This window comes from Solea solea, chromosome 11 (genome assembly GCF_958295425.1).
Source record: "Solea solea chromosome 11, fSolSol10.1, whole genome shotgun sequence".
Classification (NCBI taxonomy): domain Eukaryota; kingdom Metazoa; phylum Chordata; class Actinopteri; order Pleuronectiformes; family Soleidae; genus Solea; species Solea solea.
The window spans coordinates 3,026,082-3,045,128 of record NC_081144.1 but is presented as its reverse complement, the minus strand read 5'-3'; the positions used below and the strand labels follow the sequence as shown (position 1 = coordinate 3,045,128).

At 42.9% G+C, this 19,047-nt stretch overlaps 1 protein-coding gene across 1 annotated transcript in view; it reads right to left on the bottom strand.

Annotated features, from left to right (window-relative positions):
* The window catches only part of plxnd1 (plexin D1), a 99,317-nt gene extending 82,489 nt beyond the window's left edge, over positions 1-16,828 (bottom strand). Inside the window, exons 1-4 of the mRNA XM_058642989.1 lie at positions 15,348-16,828; positions 11,670-11,846; positions 5,697-5,828; positions 3,567-3,667 (exon numbers count right to left, since the gene is read on the bottom strand). Coding sequence (XP_058498972.1) covers positions 3,567-3,667; positions 5,697-5,828; positions 11,670-11,846; positions 15,348-16,574 — 1,637 coding nt within the window. The 5' untranslated portion in view covers positions 16,575-16,828. The remainder of the gene's footprint in view (positions 1-3,566; positions 3,668-5,696; positions 5,829-11,669; positions 11,847-15,347) is intronic.
* Positions 16,829-19,047: the final 2,219 nt, after the last annotated feature.

Here is a 19,047-nt window from a genome sequence, read left to right as displayed (position 1 = left end):
TCTATATACTATGTAAATTGATTAATTGGGATAAAGGGAGAGGGTAAATAAGATTATTCTTCTTTCTACTCCTTTTCATTTAAGACTTAACAATTCTGTGTTTATATTAAACAGTTTTTTTTTCATTTTTTATATGTGAATTAAAGGAAATAAATGAACTAAAATAAACTCCATTCAGCAAAGGTGATATACCACAGGTTGATAGAAGCGTTGGTTGTTGCTCAATCAGTGTATAATGGTTTGTTATATTATATTTTGACTGAATAATTATTTTGGGTTTGATTCAATGGAATTGTTTAAGTTTACAGAATCAAAGAAATAAAAAACTTTGGAGAATCATTTTTACATGTTTTACAGTTTTGTCCAACTCGATGGGCAAAAAAAGACACTACATAGAGTGTTATTAGGTGTTTAATGTACTAGTCTGTGATTCTGCTTCTTTTGTTTTCTTTTTTATATGGTTGGTGATGATGATCTATCTATCTATCTATCTATCTTGCTAGTTAGCGTGCTAGTTAGCTTACGAGGTATCTATCTATCTTGCTCGTTAGCTTACAAGCTATCTGTCTTGCTAGTTAACGTGCTAGTTGGCTTACAAGGTATCTATCTATCTATCTATCTGTCTATCTTGCTAGTTAGCTTACTAAGTATCTATCTATTTTGCTCGTTAGCTTACAAGCTATCTGTCTTGCTAGTTAACGTGCTAGTTAGCTTACAAGGTATCTATCTATCTATCTGTCGATCTTGCTAGTTAGCTTACTAAGTATCTATTTTGCTCGTTAGCTTACAAGCTATCAGTCTTGCTAGTTAACGTGATAGTTAGCTTACAAGGTATCTATCTATCTGTCTGTCTGTCTATCTATCTATCTAATCTCAAAAATAACTCTCATTCTGTGCTCAGAAAAGTATTGAGTTCAGCTCTATTACCTGGACCTTTATGGTTTTTATACATCACCGTGCCCATATGTCTTTTGTGCCGGCGTCTTGGGTCAGCAGTGTGAGACACAGAGTGGAGACAGTCCAGAAGTGTGTTTCAGAGAACTCTCTTTAAACGACCCAATTTTCCTGGGTAATATTTGAGCATGAGTGAAAGAAAATGACAGTATAATAAACTTCTACACTGTGTACATCAGTATTCACTTCACCAGCTCTGTGGTTGAGATGGTAGCTACACGTTTTGAGGATTATTTACATTTTTTGGTTTTGGAGTAAAACACAAAGGACTCTTGTGTTCCAATGGATTATTCAGTAGACGTCAGATGTTTATCTGTAATAAGTGAATACCTCATGAATGCCACTTCAGTATAAAGTGAAAAAGGCATCCAGGAAATGTTCATTTTACCAAAGAAAATGACATTCCGTCTCACAGGAAATGCATGAAGCCACTCACATAATGATATTTCTTCCTTATTCTTGTGTTTCCCTCCACACTCACACAAGACTCTGATGAAGCAGCAGCAGCAGCTGTGATACAAACACATTTAACAGTTTCCAAAGAACTTAACAGAGCCACAAGTCTATATGTAGCTAAAATATGACCTGAGAACACTCGTCACCTCCTGAGTATCAGAAAAGGTGCGAAGCCAGAGTGTGACAGTTGAACACCAGAAAAAAAACCATATGAGCTTTAAACCACACACAGACACACACTGTGAGGCACACACACACACACACGTGCAAATAGGCATGATAATTTGTGAATAGCTAAGTCTGCACATGACGCATAATTTGATTCCAATAAAGATAAAATAAAGTGCTTTCTTGTGACATGTGCCAGATTAAGCCAGCGCCGGCACGAAGAGTGATCAAGGACTGAGCTTTATCTCTGGCAGAGGAACGAGCTCTCTCTTCTTCTTCTTCTTCTTCTTTTTTTCCAGACAACAATGCAGACTCCAGTTAGCGAACAGACATGTTTCTTTATGCCGGGAGACGTCAGAGCCACCCAGAAAATCAAGCAGGCACCCACGGAGGCGTCTGAGATTTTGAAGATACTTCTCCAGTGGCCATTTTTTCTTTCTGTCAGGTTGTATCAGAGAGCATGGTGATGGAGAAGACCATCCAACCCCCCCCCCCTCCCCTTCACATGTCAACCTCCTGATCCTCCCCCTGGGCTCTGCAGGCCACAGCGGCGGCCCAGCGGCCAGCATGACTGGCCAAACAGTGCATCAAATACACACACTCATGACATCAGCTCCCTGGCCTTCAAGACCCAGACGCAGGGACACACACTTACACACAGGCGTACACACTTTGACATTTCCTTGTCAAAAGAGCCAGTGTGCGCTCTCCCTCCCACCACCATCATCACAATCAACGCGCCTTTGTAGAGGGATAGAGTGGAGGACAAGGGCACGAGGGGAGGAGGAGACGAGGACTCGAGCGGCAAAAGAGAGGGAGGTCGAGAAAGGGATAACTAAATTCAAAATAAAAAAAAACAACTGGGGGGAAAAAGAAGATGAAGACAGAGAGAAAGTATCACGAGGGTAAAGAAAGTGCAGTGGAGCGAGAAAGGAGCTTGGATGAAGAAACGACAGACAGATAGATAGATAAGGAGAAGAGACAGGGAGATGACAGTGACACAGTTTGACCACACACGCACACACACACACACACAACTCTCATCAGTTCCACTCTTCCAGCTCTGAATGGCCCCTGGCAATGCCAGAGCCACCAGAGCTGCAGCGCAACTCATCACAAAATTCACTATCTCGTATGATCTGCTTTAATCACCAAGCAACCAACCATCTCACGTACACAAACACACACACACACACACACACACGCACACACACACGCGGCTCATCACCACACATATTCTCCCCGAGAGCGAGTGAACACAGCGCCAGAGATCCAGTCCTGACAGAGCCACATTAATCAGTGTGCTCACAGTGACACTTCAGCCAAGTCACTCCTCGCTGGGTGCTCCCAAAGCCTGTCACTCCCCTCACTTACAAAAAAAAAAAAAAAGTCCACTCAGAAAAACAATGATGCTCCTCCCGAGTGTGAGGCCCCCGATGAAAAACAGAATCGGTTCATCCTGCTCCAGCAGCAGCCTTCAAAAACCCAAAAATACACTCCGCTGCTGCCAAGACTCATTTAGTCAGCCGAGAACGAGGATGATGAAAACCAGCAAACGAGCCTCGGCGGTGTCATTAATTCAAACAATGAAAAAAATAAATATCAAAAAACTACAAACTTGATTGTGCGTGTGTTGCGACATCGGTCTGATCTTTCGCCGCTTGAAAGCGAGCAATAACTCGAATAAATCACCCATATAAGCGGCCCCATCTGCTCCTATACTGCACGGTGTGTGTGTGTGTGTGTGTGTGTGGGTGTGGGGTACGGAACAAAACCACAGACAGGCATTTTGTCAGCAGACGAGAGCGTGTGGCGTGTGCGTGACACACCAAAAAAACCCACATATGATAGTTTGATTGAATTATGTTTTCCTGGCAGCAGAGGAGACGCGGAGAGGGAAACAAGTCAGAGGACCGCGGCTAATTGGAGAGAGTGTACGTGTGTGTGTGTGTGTGTGTGTGTGATCGTGTGTGCGTGCGTTTGTTTACCTGTTCTCCAGAGTGCACCATCCACAGTGGGCGTCACCTGCTCCCAAACAGCCACTGCAGCTCTTCCACTGGTCACACTCTGACACTTTCACCCTGAGCATCTGCACACCATCGCACAAACAAACAACACATGCATTAAACCTATAATACACAAAATAATAATGTCAGACCATAAACACAGAAAAGCAAAATTCTGAAATGTGTCGCAGTGGTCAGCGCTGATGCCTCACAGTAAGAAGGTTCTGGGTTTAAATCCAGGTTTTATTTGGATCCTGACTTTCTCCAGGTGCTCTGTTTTCTTCCCACAGTCCAAACGTTCAGAAAGTAAAGAGGTTGGCAAATAAAAAACGTATTTTCCAACACTGCCCTTTTTTCACAGAGAACATCTGACAGCACAGTCTGAAGCTGTCCAACTTTAAGACACTTTGGGATTTTAAAATGATTTCATGTTCACTAGAGAAAGCATCTTTGTAAACTAATTAATTTCAGTATTTTTGGATGTTTTTAGGAGAACACATCTGTCTGTTGATGTTCTTGCTGATTTATGGGGGGTTTTATGATTCTGTGGGGTTTTTATGATTATGATTATGATTGTGATCCCGAAATGTGCATATTTTATTGTTTTGATGTCTTCTTGTAGTATGTATGGCTGCTCACTGTTTGTGTGTAACTGTGTATTTAATCAGAATAAAAGTTAATAAAAATGTTACTTATTTTTAGCATTTGTCACTTTTGATAAATGTAGTAGTCGTCGTAAGAAACCATGACACTCAGCAGTAACTGAAGTGGGCACAGACAGAAGCGGAATGCTTTTATGTCACATGTCTGACCTACATTTTAAAAAGAAGAAAATTGTTTTCAAAGTAGTCATAGACGGATGGATTCATGTGACGTGGATTCAGTCCAGTAAGTTTATACGCTAATGTGTGGCCACGAGAGGAGCTACACTTACTGACAAACACAGAACAAACAAATGCATCCTCTTACAACTTCATTGTAGTGTTTTATAAAGTATTTTGTCGGAATAAATATTGATTTACAGGTTAAAAATGGTTAAAAAAAAGTGCAGACGTATATATATGTTTATACAGTTAACCACAGTGTACTTAAATGTAGGCAAACTGAACTGAGTACTACATAGAAAAGAGTTGAAATACATTTAAATGTGATCAATAAAAAAGGTTAACTATTTTGTGAAAATTTCATACACACATATATATATGTATATATATATATACATATATATATATATAGATTAGGGTGTTTGTCATGTCAAAGTCTGAGAAGAGCTTCACTTCACTATCAGTGAGCACAACAGACAATCAGTTATTTGCCTCTGTCACAGGAAGCATGGTTTGATTTCTTCTCCCGACAATCAGCCAACAATCAGGTGCATTTGCAACGTACAACAGAAGAGCTGAAGGTGCAGCCACATCCTGTCGTACGTACGTATGACTCTTATGTGACAGACGTACTGGATTGCAGCAGTGAAACCTGTCTGTCTGTCTTTTCTTCTTTCTTTCACCACATAAATGTTTGTTTGTTCTTCTAATGTTTGTTTGTTTCCCACGCAACTCATCAGCATTCTCAGTTATGATTCATGCGGAAGCGATCGCCAATAGTGATGCAGTTCACAAGTATCTGAGGTCAAATTATCAGCCGGAAAGAGAACGGGAATGTTCCCACTGGTCGAAAAAGCCATTCAAACACAAGTGTTAATTGTTTTTTTTCCACTCCCAGGTCAAAGCACGTGGGTTTTTATTGGCTCTGATCTGCATAGGTGGGAACAAAAACAAAACCTGAATGAATCTCTTTCGTTCCCCTTTGTCTACTTGAAAGAGGAAACAAAATTGAAGTTGCTTTCTTCTTCTTCTGCTGACATCACAGGTCAACACCAACGTCTGGCAACTGGAATATTGTTAATGAGTTCACTGGAGTTCACTAAACCGCGTATGATTTTAGTGTGAAAGAGGACAAAGTGAGATGGGAGGATGTGTTGTGTTAGGATTCACACTTTAGTAATGTTGGCTTGTAGTCTATTCAATTTCAAACACTCTCGTGGTGATAGAGAAATATTAATAATGTGAATAAATCAGTGACAAATGTGACTCAGCAAACACACAGTCTTACGTGGTGAGAGGTCATGAGATAAAGGAAGTTCCTGTCACTGGGATCAAAGGTCATGATGTGGTGGACGGCCTCGCTGGCTGGCAGCTTCAGTGTCCACTGATTGGCTAAGGTCATGTTTGCCAGGAGGGTCAGCTGTGGAGAAAAAAGAAAAAAAATGAGGTTTGTTCACAGCAGCGGGGAGAAAACACGTAACTGTAGGTTTAACACAGAAAACGTCTTTGGTTTCACACTTAGGAGGATTTTCTTAAAACCCTGACAAACATCTCAGGCGTCAGGTGTCTCACTTTCTTCAGCTTTTATTTATTCATTTTTTTGAAGAATCTGTTGGTGGGTTCACACCAGCAGAGGTTCACGCTTCAAATAAAACTTGAGACGACACGAGCGAGGCAGGGAAAGGTGTAGACACACAAAACCACATGAGGTTAATGCCGAAGTGCCGTCATTTCAGAACATCGCCTTCTTTTATTCGCTGAAACCACTTCCGCTGCACTAAATCACGTCTACTTTTCATCGATAAAGCCAACTCCTCAAGTTTCCATTCAAGTGTAAATCATCAATGCAGATATAATAACACATGATATTCTAGTTTGTTGATCCATCTTTGGCAAAATTGTGAACGGTTCAGTCGCAGGACAATTACAGAAAGTGAATCCTAGTGTGATATTCCATAAGACCCAACATATCTCGTGTTTGTCTGCAGTATAAGTGCCTTCATCTTGAATTTCCAAATGTTTTAACCTTCTTCAAGTATATTTTAGGACGCCCCTTTGTTCAAACGCTTGTGCCTAATCTCTCCCCCTCCAAGCAGTGATTTATCTACACGCACACCCAAGATAATAAAATGGGTGACATGTTCTCACGTATGCACAAACAAACGCACACACAGAAAAACAAACTGTGCTGAGTGAGACTTCCTGTCACGCAGACAGTGAAAGCTCTTATTTCTGCTATTTCTGCTATTTTGTCAGGGTGGTGGCGGTGGTGGTGGCGCTGGTGGGGGTTCCCCCCCGCTTCAATGGCGACATCCTGCCATCCTGAGGAACTGGCAAAGTGACCAGCAGCGAGACACGAGCGACAGACGGTGTCGCCTCTCCATCCGCTCGACACACACAAAACCACACTGTCACAAAACACAACCGTCACCACCCACTGGGATGTGCTGGTTACTGTAAAACCAGAGCAGACAGAAGCTCGGTAAACCGTTGGCTGCTGATGAGACGCATTATCTCTGCCTCCAAGTACCATGCGTTTGTTTATTTTTACACCACCCACCAATCCACCCATCCATCCATCCATCCACCCATCCATCCATCCATCCACTGACACACACACACACACAGGTTCACACAGCAATCCTCTCACTGACTTTAGTCCATTTGAACAGCCTTAACAAAGTGTTATCTCAAACCTTAAATCTAACCAGTTAAACAAATCTAAGTTGGGCTGAATGATTTTGAATCTGATTGTGATTATTTGCGATATGATGGTCATTTTTACATGATTATTCTCATTTTCATAATCTAAGCCCTAAATGTACTGTAAATATCAAGTCCATATTGTATATACTCTGATAACATAATGTCTATAATGTACACACGTTTTATTATAGTATAGTTTATTATTGTAGATATTGTTCTATATTACACAGAATCTTTACTGTCTTTGCTGCTGTGACACTGTATTTTTTCCACATTGCAGGACTAATAAAGGACTCTCTTATCTTATCTTATCTTAGAACCAGATTTTGGTTTCAATTAGGGCTACTGGTCCTGACAAGGTCCGTGTTTATGCCAGAAAATGTCCCTAAAGAGGCAAGAAATACAAACACACACACAAACACTCTGGTTTCCATGACTTCAGAAAACATTACATTGACTCACATGTATTTCCTGGAGACTAACTCTAAACGTAACCATAACTGCCAGACTAATCCTAACCCAAACCTCAGCCTAACTTTAAAACATGTATTTACTTAAATGTAGTGAGAATTCAGAATTCTGATTCTTTTCTTTCTTTTCAATTTTTTTACATGTGGCCCTAATACTCTTCCGTACATACACCTATATTTTATTCTATTTTTGTAGGTGACCTTGAGTGTCAATAAAGGCGCCAACAAATAAAATGTACTATTATTATCATTATTATTATTATCACTATTATTATTATCATTATAATAAGGAATACCAGGCACACACACACACACACACACACTCTTGTTCCTTGGAGATAGCAGGCAGCTGTGCTCTGTCTTCACCCCTCACCCCAGCGACTACAAACACATCAGCAGAGTGACACAGTGTGGAGTGAGTAAACAGCGGCCCACACACCTGGACAGGAGGCTGAATAGGAGCAGCGAAGAGAAGAGGAGAGGAGACGAGAGGAGTGGTGAGGAGTGGAGGAGCAGTGAGGAGAGAAGTGGCACAGTGGGCCACCAGGTCAACCAATGAAACACCTGCTGTACTGGTACTGGCAGGTCACGCTGACTTTATTCCCTGTCTATCTGCCTGCACATGAAAGACCCTATTCAAGCAAGGAGTGCTCAGCTGCTGCATGCTCATTCTCCACATGTGTGTGTGTGTGGATTTCTACCTGTGTGTTAATGAGAGAGAGAGAATAAAGACAGGTGGAGGTAGTGCAGGAGAGAGAAAACAAGAGAGAGATAAAGAGATAAAAAAAGTGTTTGTTTGCAACCTGAAATAAAGAGGCTTTCACGTTTGAGGCTGAGTTAAAAACGGAGCAGACAGTGAAACAGTGAAAAGGGGAGGACAGACTGAGGGAGGGAAATTGGACGAGAGTTAGTGAGATAAAGGCAGACACAGCGAGAGGCAGAAAATGGAAGTCAGCTGTAATGGGGAGGGGGGGAGACTTCATTAAAAAATGCATGTAATTACAAATTGCTTCACTGAGGGCTCTCTGAAAGACAGTAAAAGAGGCCTAACTCAATCTCAACCACTGTTCCTCTGTGTTTAGTCTGAGCCAAAGTCACAGTCAGAATCACATTACACTCACTAACAGCACCATTAACCTCTGTAACAGCTCTGTCCTCGGGGCACACACACACACACACACACACACACACACACACAAACACACACACATACACAAACAAAGAAAGACACATAAAGTTAAAGAGCAGAGAGCATTTTGTTGTTGCCCCAAGGTCATAAAAATACCACACTCCCCTATACAACACACGCAGAGCAGACACACACACACACACGTATAGCTCATAATCACAGGGTATGCATTCATGTGAGTAAACACATGAAATCACCACACCACTCTCTCACGCTGGCATACTGACAAAGTCAAACACCTAAAAAAACACAGCGGACCTGGCAATCAGGCAAGACACAGGCACTCACACACACACACACACACACACAGTGTTGCTTACATCATAGATAACCTGTGCTGTGAATCCAGGATAAACCATCCAAAAAAAACAATTACTGTCTGATCCGCCGAGGATAAACCAGTGTCTTCACCTACGCTGAGGCAAAAAACAAGGAGCTCATGCTTTTAAAACCATTTGTTGTGTGTAACTTTTAAATATAAGACGCTTGAGTAAAAGTACAAGTGTCTTACCAGAAAATGACTTTGGTAAAGTCACTTTATTATAATATTACTTAAGTAAAAGTCTTAAAAGTACATGACATTTACTGTAACTAAGTATCAAAAGTCATTTTCTGTACTCAAGTTTTAGAGATGAATGTATGTAAAAAAGTGAGGAGTTAGGATTGAGACATGGTAGCTCAGTTAATTTCACGTTCTGCAAACTGCAGACACAAACTGCACACTACAGCAACTTTACACCATTAAAGCAAGACGGCTGCACACAGGTCGCAGTCTGACTGAAAACACAATCAAGCACCAACAAAAAAGTGAATTCTACTGTTTTAAAAAAAACAAAAAAAACATTTGTTCTTCAGTTTGACTGCTGCTCTGCTGCTGTATACTCACAAACACTCTCCCTCAGTCAGGCCTGATAGTGACGCAGCATATACGATACGATACGATAAGATACAATACAATGCGATACAAGATACGATATGATACAAGATACGATACGATACGATATGTTATGATACAAGATTCGATACAAGATACGATACGATACGATACGATACGATATGATATGATACGTTTTCGTCACGTGACGTCTCAGCATCCTCTTTTATTCGCTGAAACTGTTTCCATGTGCCTCTTTGCCAACTTCCTCTAACGTAAAAAGTTGTATATTTCAAGACTTTTTCCTGAGTTTCCTGTTTCCATTCCATGTTTGAAAAAGCACTAACATGATGAGACTGATGTCGTCTGTTCACAAAGAGCTTTCATGCTGTAAAACGGACAACAATGGGGGCCTAAAGTTTTCAGAGTGGGTTTGTTTTCAGTCTGTCGGCTTTACAGTACACGCAGGCTCAGCGCAGTCGGGGGTGACTGGGAATGTGGCTGACACAAAATTAAGGAATGCTCTTAATTAGACGGGAAAAGGTATTCATGAGCCGAGACCCAGTGCAGATGTTTGAAAGCTGAGGTCCCACACAGAACAACACACACTCGGCAGGAGTGACTGAGTCATTACCCCAACCCCCCCCCCCCACGTCAACTGATCTTGTAAAGAGCTTCCTGGTGTTCGCTTGACAATAACTAAGAGTGAGGAGGGACATCAGAGCACATGATTGGTCCGGGCTGAATAATCCCGACGGGGCCGTGGATGAGGGGGGGTTTGAGGCGGTGACAACACCGAGAGAAGCCGTCACATGAAAGCAGACATTCCTGCTCGCTCTGCCCAGCGCGGTGAGTGTTCCATCGCACACCTACGTCTGCTTCACTGAACGACTCGGCGGCCACATCAGAGCAGCTCCATGCAACGGTTACTGTTATAGCTTTTCCAGGCTCGAGGGCGCGATACCATTCAAATGAAATGACTCCGTTCTGTGGGTGACCGCGGTTCTGGATAACTGAGCTATGACCTGAGGTCACTTTGTTTAATCACTGTATAAACACACGACATCACGTTTGTTTCTGCACAAGTCTTTCTGGATTCAAAACTTTAATTGAGAGGGCATTTTGGACAGTCTGCACAACTTCAAACGCCTTAAAGGGACAGTTCGGGAAAGTGACAGTGGAAACTGCTCACTTTCCTGCACCAAAGTCCACAGAGAAAATCAAAAGTGGTATCTTGTGACTTCCTGTGTTCAAATTATGTGGGAGCCAATGGGAGCTGAGCTAGTCAACATATACAACTGTGTGGCTGGTCGTTAAAATATAACTAAAAACTAGGGAAGGGACGAGACCACCGATACCGATATTAGTCCGATACGGTGATTTTAGACCATTTATGAACGTATGAAGCTGATAACAACACATTTGCGCAGAGTCATTTCACAGAGACACAATTCTCCAACTGCGTAACAAATGTTGTGTAATATCTATGTGTAATAAAAAAGCCCCAACATGACTCAACTAAAGCGATTTTTTGTCTCCTCTCTATTGAAAACTGTTTGTTTATGAATGCAGATTGATTAAAAATCTGATAGCCGATGCATTTTCCATTCTCAGCCAATGTGTTCCACATGGTGTGCTTTTTTTACACAGAACCGTTACCTGTGGGCAATCAAAACCTGCTCAGACATGATTGGTCTCAACTCAAACACAGAAAGCAGAGGGACCTTAATCTTTACTAAGTCTGTAAATTCACATGCTGAGTGCGTTAATGGAGATTAAAGTGGTTTTAAGTCTATAAGTGTGTGTGTTCAAGTCTTAAATACGCTGTGTGGACTAATTGTCAAACAAATCTATCTTTGTGAGGACATTTTGGCTGGTCTTTTGAAGATTAAGACCTGGTTTTAGGGTTAGAATTAGGATTAGGTTAAGGGTTAGGGAATGCATTAGGTCTATGAGTGTCCACACAAAGAATGCAAAACCAGCAGGTGTGTGTGTGTGTGTGTGTGTGTGTGTGTGTCTCACCTTACGAAGTCGTCCATTACTGGTTCCCAGAAAAACCACAGTGTGGTTGTGCACATTGTCCACAGACACTGACGTGAGACCTGGGTATTCATAGAGAGGAATGGACCTCAGGGGCCTCCGTAGGGCCAGAGGATGCTGCAGGTGGGCTGCGCCACAGTCCAGCTGCTCCGGCTGCAACTGCACATAACGAGAGAAAGAGAGCGTAAAGCGTAAAGATTAGAGAAACGGGAGAGAACAAAGCGCACAAAGACCGGCGTGTGATGAAAGTGAAGTGGAAAACGAGATCTGATTGTAGCTATCACAACGGTGCTGCTCATTCTCCTACATCACTGTTTTCGACGTCTCTGTGAATACTTGAAAAGGACTTACAACTCTCATAATACTCTGCTTTTGTCAAATCCTCAGCAGGCAACGATAAAACATTTGTGCCACGCTTGGATGAACACTGGGATCTATTGGGAATTCTCTGAATATTTTAGAGCAGGCAGAAAAAAAAAAAAGAATTAAGCACAGTGGATATTTGTAGAGTTGTTTCCCACGGGCCCCTCTGCTCGCGGCCTTGTCTCTTATCGTAAATTGTGTCTGGCTTTCCCTCAGTCCTAGCCTTCAGACTGGTGAGTACAAAAATAAAGATCACATTTCATTGGTCATGGCAACAGAAAAATGCTTACACCAAAGAATGATAAAGTGTATTCTGTGAGGGGGGAAAGTGGGATGGTTTACAGGAAGAGCCCAAAACAAAATCTACTCTCCCAGGGCCTGATTCAGATACTATTGACCCCCGAGGACAGAGACAACAAGTGCCCGTGAGGAGGGGAGTGAGAACACGGTGGCACCGGACGAGCTCCTCTGACCTCAGCTTTGTCCGTCAAAATCACCGCCAATGAAAAGCTGGAATTCCTGTGAAACTGTGCCATCCGTAGAGAGGGAGACCAGCGGGGGAGCTCTTCTCACATGTGACACACGTACAACGACCTCGGTGTCCACTGATAACGATAACAGACCAACACAGCTGTTAGTAACAACCCACACTCACACACGAGAACAAGAGGAACGCTATTTTCTTGGGAAAACGATGATGTCATAGTTTCACCTCTCTAGCTTCCCTCGCATCTTTGTCTCTGTGTTTTTTTTCGGTGTGTTTCTGTGTCAGCGTTACAACGCCACCCACAGGCCTGGCATATTAACGACAACTGGAAACATTTTTAAGAACAAAAAAAAGTTCTGTTTCCCCTCACATTTGTAGGCTACTGGTGCGTTTATCACCTAGCTACAAGAAGACGCTTCAAAAAGCTGTGAAACTAATATTCAGTTGCTATAAAGAAACATAAAACAGGGAAAAATGGATGTGAAATCCATTTTTTTGAATTTTTCCAATATCCAATCAAGAGGTTTTGAACCAGTATCGGACTTGATACTAATGAGTATCATATCGGCTCATCCCAAAAAGGAATAAAGGCAAATACAGTGCAAAAGTCCGATACAGTTAATGGCAAATATATTGTGTAAATAAATAAATTAGTCCTTTATCTGTCCCACGGGGGAAATTCCTTCCCTGCATTTAACCCATCCTCCACTAGAAACCCTCCAAGAATTTGGAGAATTCAGAATCAGGCAGCCACTGAGCAGCACCCGGGGACCAATGGGGGTTGGGTACCTTGCTCAGGGGGGTACCCCAGCCCTTTTTTGTGACGTGAGGACTCGAACCGGCCACCCAGTTACAAGCCAAGTTCCCTTTCCACTTGGCCATGGGCTGCCAACATGGAACGTGTGTAAACAAACACACAACAGAATACACGGATTAGCCACTTTATTAGGAACACATGGTGTGGCACAGGGTAAGGTCGTCCGTCTGTTTCAAACTCCTACATGTTGCATGTTTACCGTTGCTTTTCCTGTTCATTTCAAACTCGCTCGCTCCGTCATCAACGAGGAATATTTGCCCAGAAAACTGCTGTTTTTCCTTTTCAGATAAACTCCACAGATGGTTGTGTGTGTGTGTGTGTGTGTGTGTGTGCAGAGCGGCCTCTCAACCACGCTGGGTTCAAAGTCAAGTTCAAAGTTCCTTCTCTCGTTGTGATCCTCAGTCTGAACTTAAATGCACTGGGTTGCAGAGCGGTTAGCAGTCAGCTGAACAAGTGTACCTAATATAGTGGCCAGTGAGTGCATTTTGTCCATATTTGTGCATGACAAAGCTGCTATTTATTGTCTAGTGGCTAAATTTGCACACGGCACACACGCGGCAGACGCCTGAGGGGGTTAACGCTGTGAATAATTCCTCTCTTTTTTTATTTGATTAGATAGGAAGCGGCTGCATGTGAGAGGAGTCTCACCCTTCCCATAACCTCTGATGTGGCTCTGGAGCATCTTTCCAACTATCCTGACCTCTGCTCATGACACCAGAGATCCCCTCTCTGAGTCGCCTCGGGGCAGTGAGGAGGGATAATTGCTTTCAAGCATCAACGGGAAAGTGTCATAAGGATACAGCAGCAGTCATGAGTGTGGTTTCCTTCATTCTTTCTTAGTGGTGCTGAACAACAGCAGGAACGCTATAGGTTTCACAAATCTGGCTCCGGAAGCAGGTTTATGTGACGCTGGTTTTCAGTTATAGCCTAGAGGTCAAAAAAGAATGGTGTAACCCCTTTATTAGGTACACTTGTTGAAGGTCGTGACTTGCTGCTGACCGTCAGGATGAGGGAGATTTAAGTTTGAGACACACAAGCTCGTCTGAGTATTTTTGGAAACTGCTAATTGGCCGCTTTACAAAGATTTGTCTGTGGGAAAAAAAGAAAAGAAAAAAAAAAGATCTGCTCTATAAACAGCAGCTCTCTGAGTGAAAATGCCATGTTGATGCCAGAGATGAGAGGGGAATGGACCGGCTTGAAACAGTGACTCACAACAGTGTGTCAAAGTGTCAGACCTCGTGTACCTAATAAAGTGGCCAGTGAGCCACAGTAGTGACTTATGTTAGCAGAACCAGAATGTTCCTGTATGTATGATGTCACTGTGTTTACTCTGATTGTTTCCTTTTAATTATTTGTCCCTAGTTCTCGGGTCTGTGTTTGCTGACTCAATAGAGACGAAACAAAATAAACTCCAGATGTTGTTGTGACACAAATGGAATAATAACGCAGTTTTATTTCTGCAATAGGGTGGAAAATACGATGGCGAGGTTAATAAAAACGTCTCTTGTGCTCTCGCTGTGATTCACTCGAGACAATGACTATTGTTCAAGCTTTAGAAAACTCATGTGGAACCACAGTGTGTCATATGGCTCTTAAGAAGTTTACCACTGTGGGCTTTTTTTATCACTGATACTGATCTTCAGACGTTTAGAATTAGTGCAGCTGATAAATTAGGCTGATTGCTATTTTTTCTTTCCTTACACAAAATAAAATGTTACTAAACATGTCTCACAAATTTGCATTGTGTGTCTGCACTTATATGTTTTAAGCATTAAACTAAATATTAAATGCATACAAATGCCATTTTTCATAGACTTCTGGATGAAAATATAAAGTTTTAGTGACTTAACAGCATTTACATTCTTACTTAATTACATTTTTGTTGTAGTATTTCCATATAAAACATAAAATGATGGCATTAAACTACACATAAAACTTATGGCACAGCTTCATGTTTAGTATTTTGTATGTATAGGAGCTGTGAGCCTCTTACCACCAGGTTCCCCTTCTGGATACAGGCTGCCCCGGAGCCTTGGATGACGCTGTCCAGCACCTGGACGTCGCTGCTCGGGGAGTTGGAGCAGTTCCTCCGGCCTTGTCGGATCTCCTCCTCGATGTCTCCAAACTTGAAGGCGCACAGCGCGGTCTTCCTCTCCGACTGTCTGTCCTTGGAGAAGACAGCAAAAAGGTAAGGCTCCGGGCTCTGCGCGTCCTCGGCGTGGATCTCCGCCGGGTGCACGGACAGCAGCCGGTTGTAACTGTTCCCGTTAAATCCACACTGCAGCGGCATCTGGATGTAGGACTCGGTCAGCTTCCTGCTCTCCGGCCCGGACGACTTCCTCGGGGTGTCTGTATCCAGACAGATCCGGGCGAGGATGCTGTTGGGCTGACTCTCCTTGTGGCCCAGTTTGGCGTCATTGTTGAAGGCAATGTACGAGTAAGACTTCTGGATGAAGGCGCGCACGAAGTTGAGCTTGTTTTTGGTTTTAACCTCCTGCTTGATCTTGAAGACATTATCCTCAGAGGGGTTGATGTCGTAGGTGAAAAGTCTGGATAGATCCTTGATGTTCAGGGAGCGGATCGCGATCTCGGGAGTGTTCTCAAAGCGCAGGTCCTCTTTGCTGTGGTTCTTGGGGAAAAACTGGGTCCCGGCCCCTGTGTATGTGGCCCCCACGAGCAGGCGCGTGTTCCCCCCGTGGCTCCTGAAGATGAGCCCCACCGTGGACGCGTTCGGGTGATTGGCAGCGATGTTGAGCATGCTGGGGAAAACAGTCTTCTCGCCCACAGGTGGGAACTCCACCGCTATTTCGGAAATATTCTCCATTTTCCTGAGCTCGCAGAAGCCCTGGTACACGGAGCCGCACAGGACCAGCACCCCCTGCTCCCGGTCCAGCTCCAGGAGCTTGTTGTAGTTGTCCGTGAGGGATTTTGGATGCTCGCACGGAGCCTGGGGAAGCTGCGGCGCATGGCACAACAGGTTGTCCTCCACGGGTCCGGTCCTCTTCTCCACCTCCACGCTCAAGGTGCCGTTCAGCTGGTAAACAGAGTTCACGGTGGCCAGGTAAACTTTCCTGGACACCGGGTCCACCGCGAAGTTATTGGTGTGATTTGGAGACGCGAACGCGTTTTGGATGAGGAGCGCCATGGCACGGTCCCGGCGCGTCTCCAAAGCCAGGACGCCGAGGAGCAGCAGGAGAGCTGTCTGCATCGAAGGAGGCATTTTTCCTTCTGACCGGCTTTCGCGTGTTCTGTGCCGTGGGTTGCATTGAGCACAGACAAAAATGTGTGTCTGTTCCTGCGACAATACGAGAGGAAAGGCTGTTTCCTGCTCAACGCCTAAGCCCAGAATGACGCGATAAGCGAGTCGTGCTTCCTTTTTCTGGCTGCTGCCTCCTCTGCTCTGTCCCCCTCTGTCTCTGCCCAGTGAGCAGCAGCAGCAGCAGCAGCAGCACAATCAGCAGCAGCAGCAGCTTCACTCCTGAGCCTCACACTGAGCGACAACAGCTCCTCTTCAAACATAAATATGATCTTGATTTGTTCGTGATCCATTTGTAAACCTGATAAATGTGCCAAAAACCTTGTCTTTCTGGTTCAAATGCCCAAAAACGTCATCACGATTAAAAAATCACTACAAATATTGTCGATATTAACAAATATTGCGATTCATGTCACAAAATTCGAGACTGACCTTTGTTCCTGAGTGACAAACTTAAAGGTACAGTGCGTAACATGTTGCAACAGCATCCCTCACCTCAACTTTACCTTCCAATTTGCATCAAATCCCAAAAAAAGATGAGTTAAGTTTGTCCATCATGGGCTGCTGTAAAACTCAACAACAATTCACACAATGAGGTGATTGTACACTTAAAAAGTATAAATATTTCATTTTAACACACTGTACTTTTACTTTCACTGTGTTTTTTTACTTTTTAAAAATAGAAAACAACAAACAGAGAAGCATTTGATTCATCAGAGGCAAAACATTCCTTAGAAATGAATGATGAGCTCTGGTTGCACGGTGCATAACAATTACATATGGAGATATCGTCCTATTGAGCCCTACAGTGAGTCCTAATAAAATGAGCGTCATTGTACAACATGTCTGTGGTGATTTACTGTAGTTTGTAAGTTTGATTTGGAACTATTTGTGCAAAAAAAATCATATATGCACATCTAATATTATAAAAAACAGATTCACTAAATCACTGTTCTAAGTTTTCTAAGTTAGAATTACACGCGGATTGTCATATTTTGTTTTTTGTAGTTTGATAACAAGAACAAGTTGCTGAAAACCAAACGTGCCTGGTAACCAGGTCTAATATTAACTCATTGAAAGTTGGTCTTTTATATTAGAAAGCTTCCAAATCAGGGAATGTTAGCCCAACCAAACCAAAAACTAACATCTAGAGAACGTTCCCTCAGGGTTAGGGACAGGAGCCTAAAGCGGCTTCATTATTCTTTTTTAAGATAACATAATAAAAGGTTTGCAGTTGCTAAATTCAACTTTAGGTTAACATATATTTATACCCCACTTTCTGAGGTTGGTGAAATTAGTCATTTAATAAATATGAATATGAAAATCAATCTTTAGGGAGTATTTGTGTAGTTAAGGTCGTCTTACTGTCCATTATGTCCAAGAATGTCTTGAATAAATCAGGTGTAATAGACCTTTTATTTTATTATATTTTAATGGCGCCACATACAGGTGTTACCATTTAACTCAGGTTCCATTCCATTTAGCTTTAGGTGTTCAAGTGAAAATAGGTTCCTGCATTTACTGGTTGTATTCTAATAAACAAGTTGTATATATGTTCATATAGCATTAGTTATGTCACTTTTTTTTTTTTTAAATAGAGGCTTTACCTTTACTTACTGAGACAATAATGTAAATGTTAAAAGGTTATATATATACTGTATATGATCAGAAATGCCCATTAAGCACGTGTGCTGTTTTAAAGCGTGGCTTTATTGGAGCAGTAAAGTGAACTCAGTGTTTCACGTGAAGCTGTAAAGAACACAGACCTTCTCTTTCATGGTGGCTCAGCTGATGATCAATGTCCGCCACTGCGTGGTTCCGCTCATCACGGGGTTAATGTCGGGTCACTCACCTCCACCAGCTCACCTCCAACCCTGTGTTCAGTCAGATTAGTTCTGCAGACCCGGATGGTTCCGTTGTTTGGGGGCACACACACACACACCCCCACGGTAAAGTACCGTGAAAGTGTAACCAGATGGACACATCCCAACCTTTTTTTTTTTTGGACATTTCATGTGTTTTTTTCCTCTGTAACTCATAAATATTCAAACGCAACACATGCGCCCTCACTTAAAAATGCACCAATATTGGGAGGTTTTTCTTTCCTGTGTGTGTGTGCGTGTGTGCGCGCGCATACATTGACAGATCCGTGCATACAAATGGTTGATGTTGGTACAGAGGAGAGACCACGACTGTGTCTGACTCACTGCATAAATCAGTTTGCTGTGGAGAGCGCCATCCTCTGAATACACGCGATAATTAAAGCTGATGCTAAATCGTGCGCAATCACTTGTGCTTATTTACTGTGCGCACACCTCTGGGGACTCTCTCTCTCCCTCTCTCTCCCTCTCTCTCCATCCCTCCCTCCGTCACTTTGCAGCATTCAGTAGGCAGATAAGTGCGGCCCGTGTTTACCTTGGCGCACAGCCATGCGCAT